The sequence below is a fragment of the Colobus angolensis genome, unplaced genomic scaffold (assembly GCF_000951035.1).
Source record: "Colobus angolensis palliatus isolate OR3802 unplaced genomic scaffold, Cang.pa_1.0 Scaffold3, whole genome shotgun sequence".
NCBI lineage: Eukaryota > Metazoa > Chordata > Mammalia > Primates > Cercopithecidae > Colobus > Colobus angolensis.
This window is the reverse complement of record NW_012116265.1, coordinates 3,145,492-3,156,095: the sequence shown is the minus strand read 5'-3', so window position 1 is coordinate 3,156,095 and position 10,604 is coordinate 3,145,492. Positions and strand designations below refer to the sequence as shown.

Sequence of the window (10,604 nt, the reverse complement as noted above, 5' to 3'; positions counted from 1 at the left end):
CTCCTGGCCGAGGAGGGGTGGCGTCCCGACGCCCGCTCAGGCGCCGGCTTGTTCCCCGCCTGCTCCCGGGCACGCGTCCTGCCTGGCCCCTCCGCGTTCCTCCTGCCCGGCGCCACTTCCATTCCGCAGAGAGATGCCCGCCACGTTTCCGCTTTCTCTGCAGCCTCTAGATTGCCAGATGCGACTGTGCGCCTTGCTGGGTGTGTTTTCCACAGCCCCTTCCTCCCTCGGCGGGCAGGGCTGACATCACCGACTGCATTTCTGGTTTGGCGGGTGGGGAGATGGTTCCCTGCAGGGTTCTGGTACACCTTTGCCCCCAAGGCTAGCGCCCTTTGAGGGAGGAGGATTTCGTTTTCGAGAAAGTTGGATGCCCCTGGTAACCCCTCTAACGAGAGTTTTGTAGCGAGGTGGGACTGTTCTCCCCATAAGGTGACAGTTTCTCTTGCGAGGTGTGGCGGCGCTTCCTGTTGTACAAGACAGATGTTGCCCTGGCGTTACGTAAATCATCGTGTCTCCATTTAATTTTAAGAAAGCCAATTTTTAGTGATTGGGGTAGAAAGAAAAATCCATTTATAATCTGTAAAAACAAGTTTTCACCCAATATCAATATATTGGACCACCATTCTTGCTGTTAAAGTTTTCACTTAAGAGAATAAACTTCATCAGCTTTCTATTAGGACTTATTTTGCAATTGGCTTCTTAGGCATCCTTTAAAGGAGAAATACACATTAGCTCTCCTTGAGGTCTCGAATTCCCTCGGCTGGAGGCACGGGTTCAGTGTGGTGGAGACCAAATAATGCAACTGAGAATTACCTTCGTGGCCATTACTGCCTCGATTGAAGTGTGTTTATTAAGAACAGTTCTTATGTCATTCTTAAGGAAGGTAGGGTTAATACTCTCCAGCAAATTTAGTAGACCCTCTTTGCCAGAAAAGAGCGGAGTATATATAGTCTGATAATTATTGTGTAGTTTTCTGTGTACTTAATTTTTGTAGTTTTGTAACACTTCATTTATAAGATGGTACCATTTTTTCCTGGCTTCTGAATAATAGGATAATTTGACCCAGGGCATTAACCATTGTAAATGGTAGGCTTTTAACAAATAACTGCCTAATTTAAAGGATTGGAAAGCATTTGTTACATGGAAATGAAGTTGGTGGGGTACCCAGTTGCTGTATCTTTATTTTTTCCACTTAATTATTTCTCATAAAATGGATGTAAAAGCCTATTAATCCAACCCAATGCCATTATGTAACGACAGTTTGGAGATTTCGAGGGCCTGGAGCAGTGCGCAAGGTGCGCTGAAAGCCTGCCCTGATCCTGGCTGTGGTGGCAGTGGCAGTGGGCTGGGTCCCTTGTTGAGTGGAACGGGGGACTGCGGTGTCCATGGTGCAGTAGGTGGCGCGCTTCTTAGAGCCTGCTGCCACTGCAGCTGGTGCCATGGGGCCTTCTGCCACTAGAGGTGCCATTTTTCACATGATGAACTTAGCCTAGTTAGATTGCAGAGCAAGCTGTAAGCCATGGGCCCAGAAAACTTGAAGTGAGCAGAGGTTGTCACTTCCTTGTAATCGTTTGTTAAAATAGCATAAAGAGTTTCTTTTATTCTAATTACTTTCATTAAATGACAGTGCTACAGGTTTCAAAAGATTTTTTGAAAATCGATTTTTGAAAGATCACAGTATTAAAAGTATAATTGGAAAACCTGTGTTGAAATCAACCAAACATGTTGTGGACTGAATGATAACCTTTTCTTTCTTCATGTAGGCTGATCAGCTGACCGAGGAACAGATTGCTGGTAAGTTGACAACTCCAAGGAGTCCCCAGAAGGCCAGAACTAGGCATTGACTCAGTTTTGGTGACTCCTCTGTTCCTCCCCGCTACAGTCTGGGCAGTTTTCTAAGAATTTATTTAAATAAGAACAGTAAGCAGAAACATTTAGGTCAGGTGTTATTCTTGCCAGTACTTTATAGATGAGGTGAAAGGAAGTAAAATCAGGATGCCTACTTGTTAAACTCTGGAGAATTTGACCATGTTTCACAGTGTGCAAAGTTTGCCTATGATTAAATTGTACTGACCCTGCTACTCAACAATTTAGTTTACAGTTCTTATGCCATGGGTCTTTCAGTAATCTGCTCTGAAAGCTTGTGCTTGCTATCCTAAAATAAATGGAAATGGGTGAAAATGAGAGTTAGGACCACTGTAATAATTGGGAAGAAAGTTACATTAGTTAAACTCTGTTGCCTGGGCTGGACTCTTAACTCCTGGACTCAAGCAGTCCTCCTGCCTCAGCCTCCCGAGTAGCTGGGATTACAGGCATGTACCACCGTGCCTGGCAGATTTTAGCTTTTTAAAGTCCTGGAGGACTCGTTTTGAGACTGTTTCTCTTTAGGAAACCAGGAATGCTTCTGAAATATCCTAAAAGTCATGTGGAGAGAAACAGACTGTTAACTTGGGAATGTACATTTCTAGTAACCATTTCATGTTGTTATGAAACGGGATTCTTACAGCTTTAGAAATGTAACAGGAGGCCGGGCGCAGTGGCTCAAGTCTGTAATCCCAGCACTTTGGGAGGCCGAGACGGGGGGATCACAAGGTCAGGAGATCGAGACCATCCTGGCTAACATGGTGAAACCCCGTCTCTACTAAAAACCATACAAAAAATCAGCCGGGCGAGGTGGCGGGCGCCTGTAGTCCCAGCTACTCAGGAGGCTGAGGCAGAAGAATGGCGTAAACCCGGGAGGAGGAGCTTGCAGTGAGCTGGGATCCGGTCACTGCACTCCAGCCTGGGTGACAGAGCAAGACTCCATTGTTTTTTTTTTTTAAAAAAAACAAAACTGGATTTAGTACTAATTTAAGCATGTTCCAGCTTAGCCGCCTTGAAACCTGTGGGAATATTGTGGTATATGGCACCGTTTACTGGGAGCAGTGTTTGCTTTGTGGGCTGCTGTATGAAGGCCAGTCCAACAGGACTATTGTGGTCTTTATTTCGTTGGATAAAGACCAGACTTCTGATACCTTGCACAACTTGAATGACTTGCTTTGGCAAGCCCCCGGCAAGTGTATATTATGACTGGGTTGGATAAAGACATTCAGTCTAACGGGTCAACTTTTGTTTTCAGAATTCAAGGAAGCTTTCTCCCTATTCGATAAGGATGGCGATGGCACCATCACAACAAAGGAACTTGGAACTGTCATGAGGTCACTCGGTCAGAACCCAACAGAAGCTGAATTGCAGGATATGATCAACGAAGTGGATGCTGATGGTAAGAGCTTTAGAACCATGAATGAGGGCCATTGTTGTGTAATTCAAGTTCAGAAATGTTACAGAATTGTCTTTCAGGTCCCCAGAGCAAAGCAAATGTGCAAAGATCCTTTCTGTGGTTGCCTTAGGGCCTTTGACAATTACAATAAAAGATGATGGGCCTTGTGTCCGTCCTGCTTAGCTTCTACAACGTTTTCTGCATGGGATCACTGTGTTGTTTTTTTTCTGCTTGGCGTGACCTAGAGCTCAAATTTTTTTTTTTTTGAGACGGAGTCTTGCCCTGTCGCCCAGGCTGGAGTGCACTGGCGCGATCTCAGCTCACTGCAACCTCTGCCTCCCGAGTTCAAGCAATTCTCCGCCTCAGCCTTCTGAGTAGCTGGAATTACAGGCGTGTGTCACCGCCCCCAGTTAGTGTTTTGTATCTTTAGTAGAGACGGGATTTCACCATGTTGGCAAGGCTGGTCTCAAACTCCTGACCTCGTTATCCACCCGCCTCAGCCTCCCAAAGTGCTAGGATTACAGGCGTGAACCACTGCTCTTGGCTGAGCTCAAAGCTTTTATCAACTAGCCCATGAGTCTGCACTGAGTCTTGATGGGGAGGTGAAATGAAATAGCCATAGGACGTGCCTTTTTACAAACTTACTGTGTCTAAAGAGGAGGAGGAGCCCCCAGATGAAGTGGGTGACAAGCACTCTTAGAAGTTACCATAAAAGTGAGTACAGTGTGAGCTTGTAGATGTGTTTGCTGCAGAGGAGCATGTGAGGTTTGGAGGCGGATGTGTGGTGACTCTAGGGGATAGATTTGCAGAACCTAATGGAAAGGGAAGCTGTAAGGTCCAGGGTCAGAGGGAACCAGCAGTAACCCTGATAGCGGGTTGTCATCTGTTCCTCTCGACTCCACAGCAGTGGACAACAGACCTCTGACTGCTGATTTCCACTTCCCTACCCCTAAAAGAAACACGTATTTTGGTAAATCTTACATATATTCTAATGTGTACTATCTAACGTTATAGAACATGATTTTTAAAAGATGAGTTGCGGGGAGAGAAGGTCAAAAGAAAAAGTAAAAGATGAGTTAGGAATAAACAATTCGGATCTAGATTTTACTTTCTAGATGATTGACTCAAAGATGGTGTAGTAAAATCGCTTGTCTGGTCACAAACATTTGGAAGCAGAGCTTTTGATTAGGTTTTTTGACAAAGCTTTCAGCACATTGGAGTGGTTTTCAGTAATAGTGTTTCGGAGAGAAAAAGTTTTCCATAGTTCTTTCTAGTTTGACTGCTAAGATGATCAGCTCTCTGGGAACATGGAGTAACTTCCTCTTGTTTGTGGGAGCCCTGGGAATCTGTGCTTGGGGAGGGGAGAAGTCTGTTAGGCTCTTGGATTGTGTGGAAGAAGGAGAAGTTGTGCCAGACTACAGAATCCTGTGTTTGCATTGAGAAAATAGGGTGGTACCTGACCTTCTCTGCATGGCTGTGAGATAGCTTAAAATAATTTCTCTTGTCTTTGATGAATATGAACAATATCTTAAAATTTTTGAGGCTAAAAAGTCTTGAAGGGATCCCTGAGGTATTTTCTTTTAAAGGTACTGGTGAAAATGAGTAACTTAACCTAGGGTTTTTCTTTCTAATTTTATTTCCATTTAGTTCAATTACACTGTTAGTCTGGAGTGCTTGTCTTTAGGGGTATTTATCTCTTAGTTTTAAAGAGGAGTTGTTTGGAGTACTGGCCCTAGAACAGATTCTTCTGCGAGTTCCGTAAGTGTTACTGGTCTGAGCTGTGAGAGTGCTGCTGAGCTTTTCCCTTAATGGGAAATAAAGATACTCAGTTGGAAGAAAACAGGTGGCTAACCATCATAGTGTGGCCAAGAAATGATCCTGGAGAAGACTTGGTAAGACTTTATGGCCCATGCATGGCATAGCAAAATCAATGTTCCTCACTCATAATCTTTTCTCCCCCGAAACACTTTATACTCTTAACCTGCAGCTCAGTTCTAGGCCTTTTTTGCGTTACTGCCGTCACTAGCCAAGACAGAGTTAGACCTGAGTGATTTCCCTAACTCAAGGATGGCAGCTGGGGGCGCTTCTTCCCTCAGAGTGGAAAGACTCAGCCTGCAGAGTGGTGTGTGCTGTTTTTTTTCTTGAACTGTACAGCCCTTCATGACCCTTTCATGGGCTAGAATCCAGATGTGCAGTTTCCTTTGTATAATTAAATACTATCCTGGGCACTGATGATGAGTTTGAAATTATATGAAGTTGCCCCGTGAAGTGTTTGAACGTTTTAGACCTGCACATGTTTGAACCTAGTAAGATAGTTTGCCCCTTTGTCCTAGTACGTGTTTACCATTCTGTACAGTGGTTCTGAAATGATGACTGCAGAGCAGCATTCATAGAGTGCTTACTTTACATGAGCTTTTTGTTTTTTAATTTGAGGTAATGGCACCATTGACTTCCCCGAATTTTTGACTATGATGGCTAGAAAAATGAAAGATACAGATAGTGAAGAAGAAATCCGTGAGGCATTCCGAGTCTTTGACAAGGTAATCCAGCTTCTACGTAGCAGATGGTACTTAAGTATGGCTTCTTCTGCTGTCACTTTTAAAAGCTATAATAATGTTATAGGCAGAAGACTTAAATCTAACTGCCTGAGCCTTTGATCTCACTTTCAAAAGTCCTCTTTATGGTAACCGTATCAGGTGAAGGTAGACATAATAAATAGGAATTTTGGACCACGTTTCTTGACTGTTACTTTGAATCGTTGTGAGCTTTTGAAAATCCTGTTTTCTGCATTAGCTGTTTGCATGTATTTAGAAGGTTAGAGGTGGGAACTAGAGATCGGAGAGAATTGTTGTCGGGAGCAGAGTTAGCAGTAACTTGAGAGGGCGTAGCTAAGTCAAAGACCTACTTCCTCACACCACATCATTAGCAATAACAATTGCTGAATGTTCACAGGATGGCAATGGTTACATCAGTGCAGCAGAACTACGTCACGTCATGACAAACTTAGGAGAAAAACTAACAGATGAAGAAGTAGATGAAATGATCAGAGAAGCAGATATTGATGGAGATGGACAAGTCAACTATGAAGGTAAAACTAAATTATTTGAGCTCAGTGTTTCATAGCCTTACCTTTGGGATCTGTAAGGAAGCCAGCTGCTTCACTAGACAGCCTTTTACTTTATTTTATGTACAGTAAAGATGTTGTGTTCATTAAAGCTGCTCTCAAAGATAACCAAAAGTTACGATTATATTTGTCTTTTCAGAATTCGTACAGATGATGACTGCAAAATGAAGACCTACTTTCAACTCCTTTTCCCCCCTCTAGAAGAATCAAATTGAATCTTTTACTTACCTCTTGCAAAAAAAAGAAAAAAGAAAAAAGTTCATTTATTCATTCTGTTTCTATATAGCAAAACTGAATGTCAAAAGTACCTTCTGTCCACACACACAAAATCTGCATGTATTGGTTGGTGGTCCTGTCCCCTAAAGATCAAGCTACACATCAGTTTTACAATATAAATACTTGTACTACCTTAATGATAAGGACTCCTTAAAGTTCCATTTGCTAATGATACACTGTTTGGGCTGGCCAGTTTTTCATGCATGCAGCTTGACGATTGAGCACAGTCAGGCCTTTGTATTAAAAATGAAAAATGAAAAAACAAATTCAAAACCTATTCAAATGGGTTCTAGTTCAGTTTGTTTAGTATAAATTGTCATAGCTGGTTTACCGAAAACACATTTAAAATTGGTTTACCTCAGGATGACGTGCAGAAAAATGGGTGAAGGATAAACCATTGAGACGTGGCCCCACTGGTAGGATGGTCCTCTTGTACTTCGTGTGCTCCGACCCGTGGTGACGATGACACACCCTGGTGGGGTCTGCATTGTTCTAGAGTGAAACAGGTGTCAGGCTGTCACTGTTCACACACATTTTTAATAAGAAACCTTTACCAAGGGAGCATCTTTGGACTCTCTCTTTTTAAAACCTTCTGAACCATGACTTGGAGCCGGCAGAGTAGGCTGTGGCTGTGGACTTCAGCACAACCATCAACATTGCTGTTCAAAGAAATTACAATTTACGTCCATTCCAAGTTGTAAATGCTAGTCTTTTTTTTTTTTTTCCAATAAAAAGACCATTAACTTAAAGTGGTGTTAAATGCTTTGTAAAGCTGAGATCTAAATGGGGACAAGGCAGGTGGACGGGAGGCCAGTGTACATTTAAATGCCCACAGCCCAGCATTGGGTTTCCCTCCCAAGGCCCCAGCACCAACCTCTGAGCCCAAGACCTTGCCTAAAAACAAGCAGATACCGATTGCTTCATCCTATTTATGGACATGTAGGTCTAGTTGCATTTTCACTGGGGGGAGGGGGGAAGGTGAATTATGGTAACTTTTAATGATCTATTCAGGCAGTAGAGCTCTTAAGGAAAAAAAAAAACCACTTTCTCTCAAGCATGTATTTAGGGGTTGTTCTCAATTGTGCTGCTGATTACCTGTCTTATGTAACTACTTGAGACCATCTGCAAGAGACATGATTTAGTGTGTCTGTAATTCAATCTTCGCTGTGTGTGGTAGAAGCAGTAGTCACTTTTCTAAGCCAGTCTCTTCATGCCTAGAAGACACTACCAGTCACCTTTGATTCGTGACTTTTAATTTATGATTATACTTAACCTTAGCCTCCTTTTACTTTTTTTTTTCCCCCAAGTTGATTTGACTTGACTTCTTTCCCCCCCCCAAGTAGAACTAACGTTAGCTTCCAGCTTGAAAGTGAAACTCCAGTGTGGAGTGAATTTTGTGTCTAATTATAAACCTGTAACCAAAACTCAGACATCTGGTACTGGTCTTTGCATTGAGATTGGTCCCTGTAAAACCCCCTTAAAAGCATATTGCATTTAGTACAGAGCTCTTTTTTGAAATGGAAGGCTGGAGGTGTGCATTTTTCACGGTGTTAACTGGTTGTATCTCATTAGCAAGGAGATCGGGGTTTTGAGTGTTTGCGTGGGTGGTTTTAGTTTGCCAGGGAACAGTGGCAGGCTGCTAGCAAGGCAGTGAGAAGCTCTTGGCAGCCAAATGGGTGCATTCAGGGCTGATTTATAGAGACCCTTGGCTTCTCCTTCTCCTACTCCCTGTCTTTCTGGCATTTTGTAGCTTGTTAGATTTTCTGCCAGAGGGGTGGGTCAGAGCAGTGGAGAGGAGACATCGCCCATGTGCTTCTGCTACTGGTCCTTGGGCTGGGTGGTTGGTAGAAGAGAGGTTGACACTATGAGCTAAGGGTTGGCTTTTATCATTCCCTGAATCTGAAAGGAATGCCTAAGGATACCTTGGGGTTTCTCTTCTGGTGAGATAGGGTTCCTGGTTTGAGTAAGTTAATGTCCTGGATATTTCTTGTGGCAGGGGGTGGTCAAAGAGCCTGATTGGCTGACCCAGTCTTACGCCTGTGGTTGATGACCTCAGTAGTTTCAGAGGGGGCCAGAGGGGGTCATTTGACTTGTTGTTTTTTTGAAATGTAGCCTTCTAACCCTCAAGTCTTTTTAGAAGCTGGGTGGACTCTTAGTGGTCCTGCAGCCTATCCTAAAAGACTACCTTTGAAACAGGATTCTCGTATGGCCAGGATCCTGTCTGGGAACCAGAAACCCTACACCCTCCCCGTCCAGGGAATGCTGAGTTCCTGTTTTGAGCAGAGGTGAGGCAGAATCCACTGTAGCCTTCTCCCTGGCATTTGCGGGGATGACCAACCCAGGCGTTGGGTGTTAGTCTGCATGAGTTTGCGAGAGGAGATAGCTGGGTGTCGTGGCAGTGCCCTTGAAGTTGGTTAGCACCTTCCTGTAAACTCTTGCCCCTACTTCTAACTACTCTATAAATATATACATATATTTATATATAAAGTGATTAGTTGAACTGGCATCCTGCTTTAGCCTGAGACTTGCCATAAGAAACTGCTGAGTACTTGGCAAACCCTTTCATAGTTTTGTTCTCCATCTGTTTGGGGTAGGTGTTGAGCAAGGCAAATGGATCTCGATATTTCAGATGGGCTTTTGATGCACTGTTGCCAAGGAAGGCTTTTTCTGATTTTTTGACAAATGAATTTTTGCACACTTTCATTGGTGTCTTTCGGCAACTTACACACATTGAAAATGAGCTATTGTACATATTTTTATATTCTCTTTATAAATGCATGTCTGATTGTACTTGTAACAATATTGTAATGAACGGCTGTGCAGTAGGCTCAGCGCTGCTGTGTCTCGTCAGAGGAATAGCTTACCACGAACCCCTCAGCATACTGGGAACCTCTTCCTGAACAAAGAATGTAAATTTGGTCAAGTCTACTCTTCCGTTCATTCAATTATTTTAAGCATTTGAATTATTTATTGTATATCCTAAATATATTTATCCTTTGGCAGTGACTAGATTTCCACTAATGTGTCTTAATCTATTCCTCCAGCTGGCAGTTACTGTTTTTTTAATCCCTTGAAGTTGTCCTGTAGGAGACAGAAATTCTTTGCTGTCTGTATCCCTTGGAGTAAGAAGGTAGTGGCATGGGTGGAGTGTGTGTTCTTTCTCCAAATCTATTATACTGTTCATTAAACACTTCTGTAGCAAAGATGGTGGTAGTTCTTTTGTTACTGAAGTTGCCCTTCACCATGGCTATTTGAAAAGGAGATGTACTTGGACATTTCTGTAAATCTTGAGATAAACTGTTTGGAGATTTAACCACCTCTCTGATGGGGGACCAACTCTATGGAAACTGTAAATAAGTTTTATTTATAAACCTGGCACTGTATTCAATAAACATTTCTGCAGCCTTTCATCTCTAACTGCGAACTGTGTAGGTTTCTAGCTTGCATAGCTTTCAATCCCTTTGTTCTCAAGGTAGACCTGCCCTCAGATGTAATTTCACCGGGCCTCTAGTACGGTGAGAGTGAGGGGCCAGAAATACCATAGACACATCCCGCAACAGCCTTACCCTAGTTTAAGTAGTTTGAGTGTTAATAGATGACATTTTAACATATTCTTTTAGCCTATTAATTTGTCCATGCTTGCTTTTTATGCAGAAAATTTACACCATAAAGATTAGTTGTCTCTCTTTAGGACTTGTACAAAGAAATACATTTTTTTCAATAAGATGGGAATTTTAGATGACAAGCACATACCTTGGTTCATGTCCAGAGCGGGACAGCTGAGGAAAGTGGGATGGGAAGCCTTCCCCTTAGTCAACACTGGCCCAGACCCTGGTTCTCAGATGTGGCAGAGGAGGCCACCTTGTGTGTCTCCCACTCTGCCCAGGAGTGAGAAGGCTGAAAAGGGGGGCAGGGTAAGTCCCTGCTTTGGACGGAAGGCTTGAG

At 43.1% G+C, this 10,604-nt stretch overlaps 1 protein-coding gene across 4 annotated transcripts in view; it reads left to right on the top strand.

Annotated features, from left to right (window-relative positions):
- CALM1 (calmodulin 1 (phosphorylase kinase, delta)) overlaps positions 1 to 10,076 on the top strand; it is a 10,988-nt gene extending 912 nt beyond the window's left edge. For 2 of the 4 annotated variants that reach the window (XM_011949420.1, XM_011949421.1), the window contains exons 2-6: positions 1,764 to 1,794; positions 3,119 to 3,262; positions 5,693 to 5,799; positions 6,212 to 6,347; positions 6,523 to 10,076. In XM_011949420.1, the coding sequence (XP_011804810.1) occupies positions 1,764 to 1,794; positions 3,119 to 3,262; positions 5,693 to 5,799; positions 6,212 to 6,347; positions 6,523 to 6,551 (447 nt within the window). In that variant the 3' untranslated portion in view covers positions 6,552 to 10,076. Of the gene's footprint in view, positions 201 to 1,763; positions 1,795 to 3,118; positions 3,263 to 5,692; positions 5,800 to 6,211 lie in introns of all 4 variants that reach the window. The other 2 variants (XM_011949422.1, XM_011949418.1) reach the window with 2 other exon arrangements.
- Positions 10,077 to 10,604: the final 528 nt, after the last annotated feature.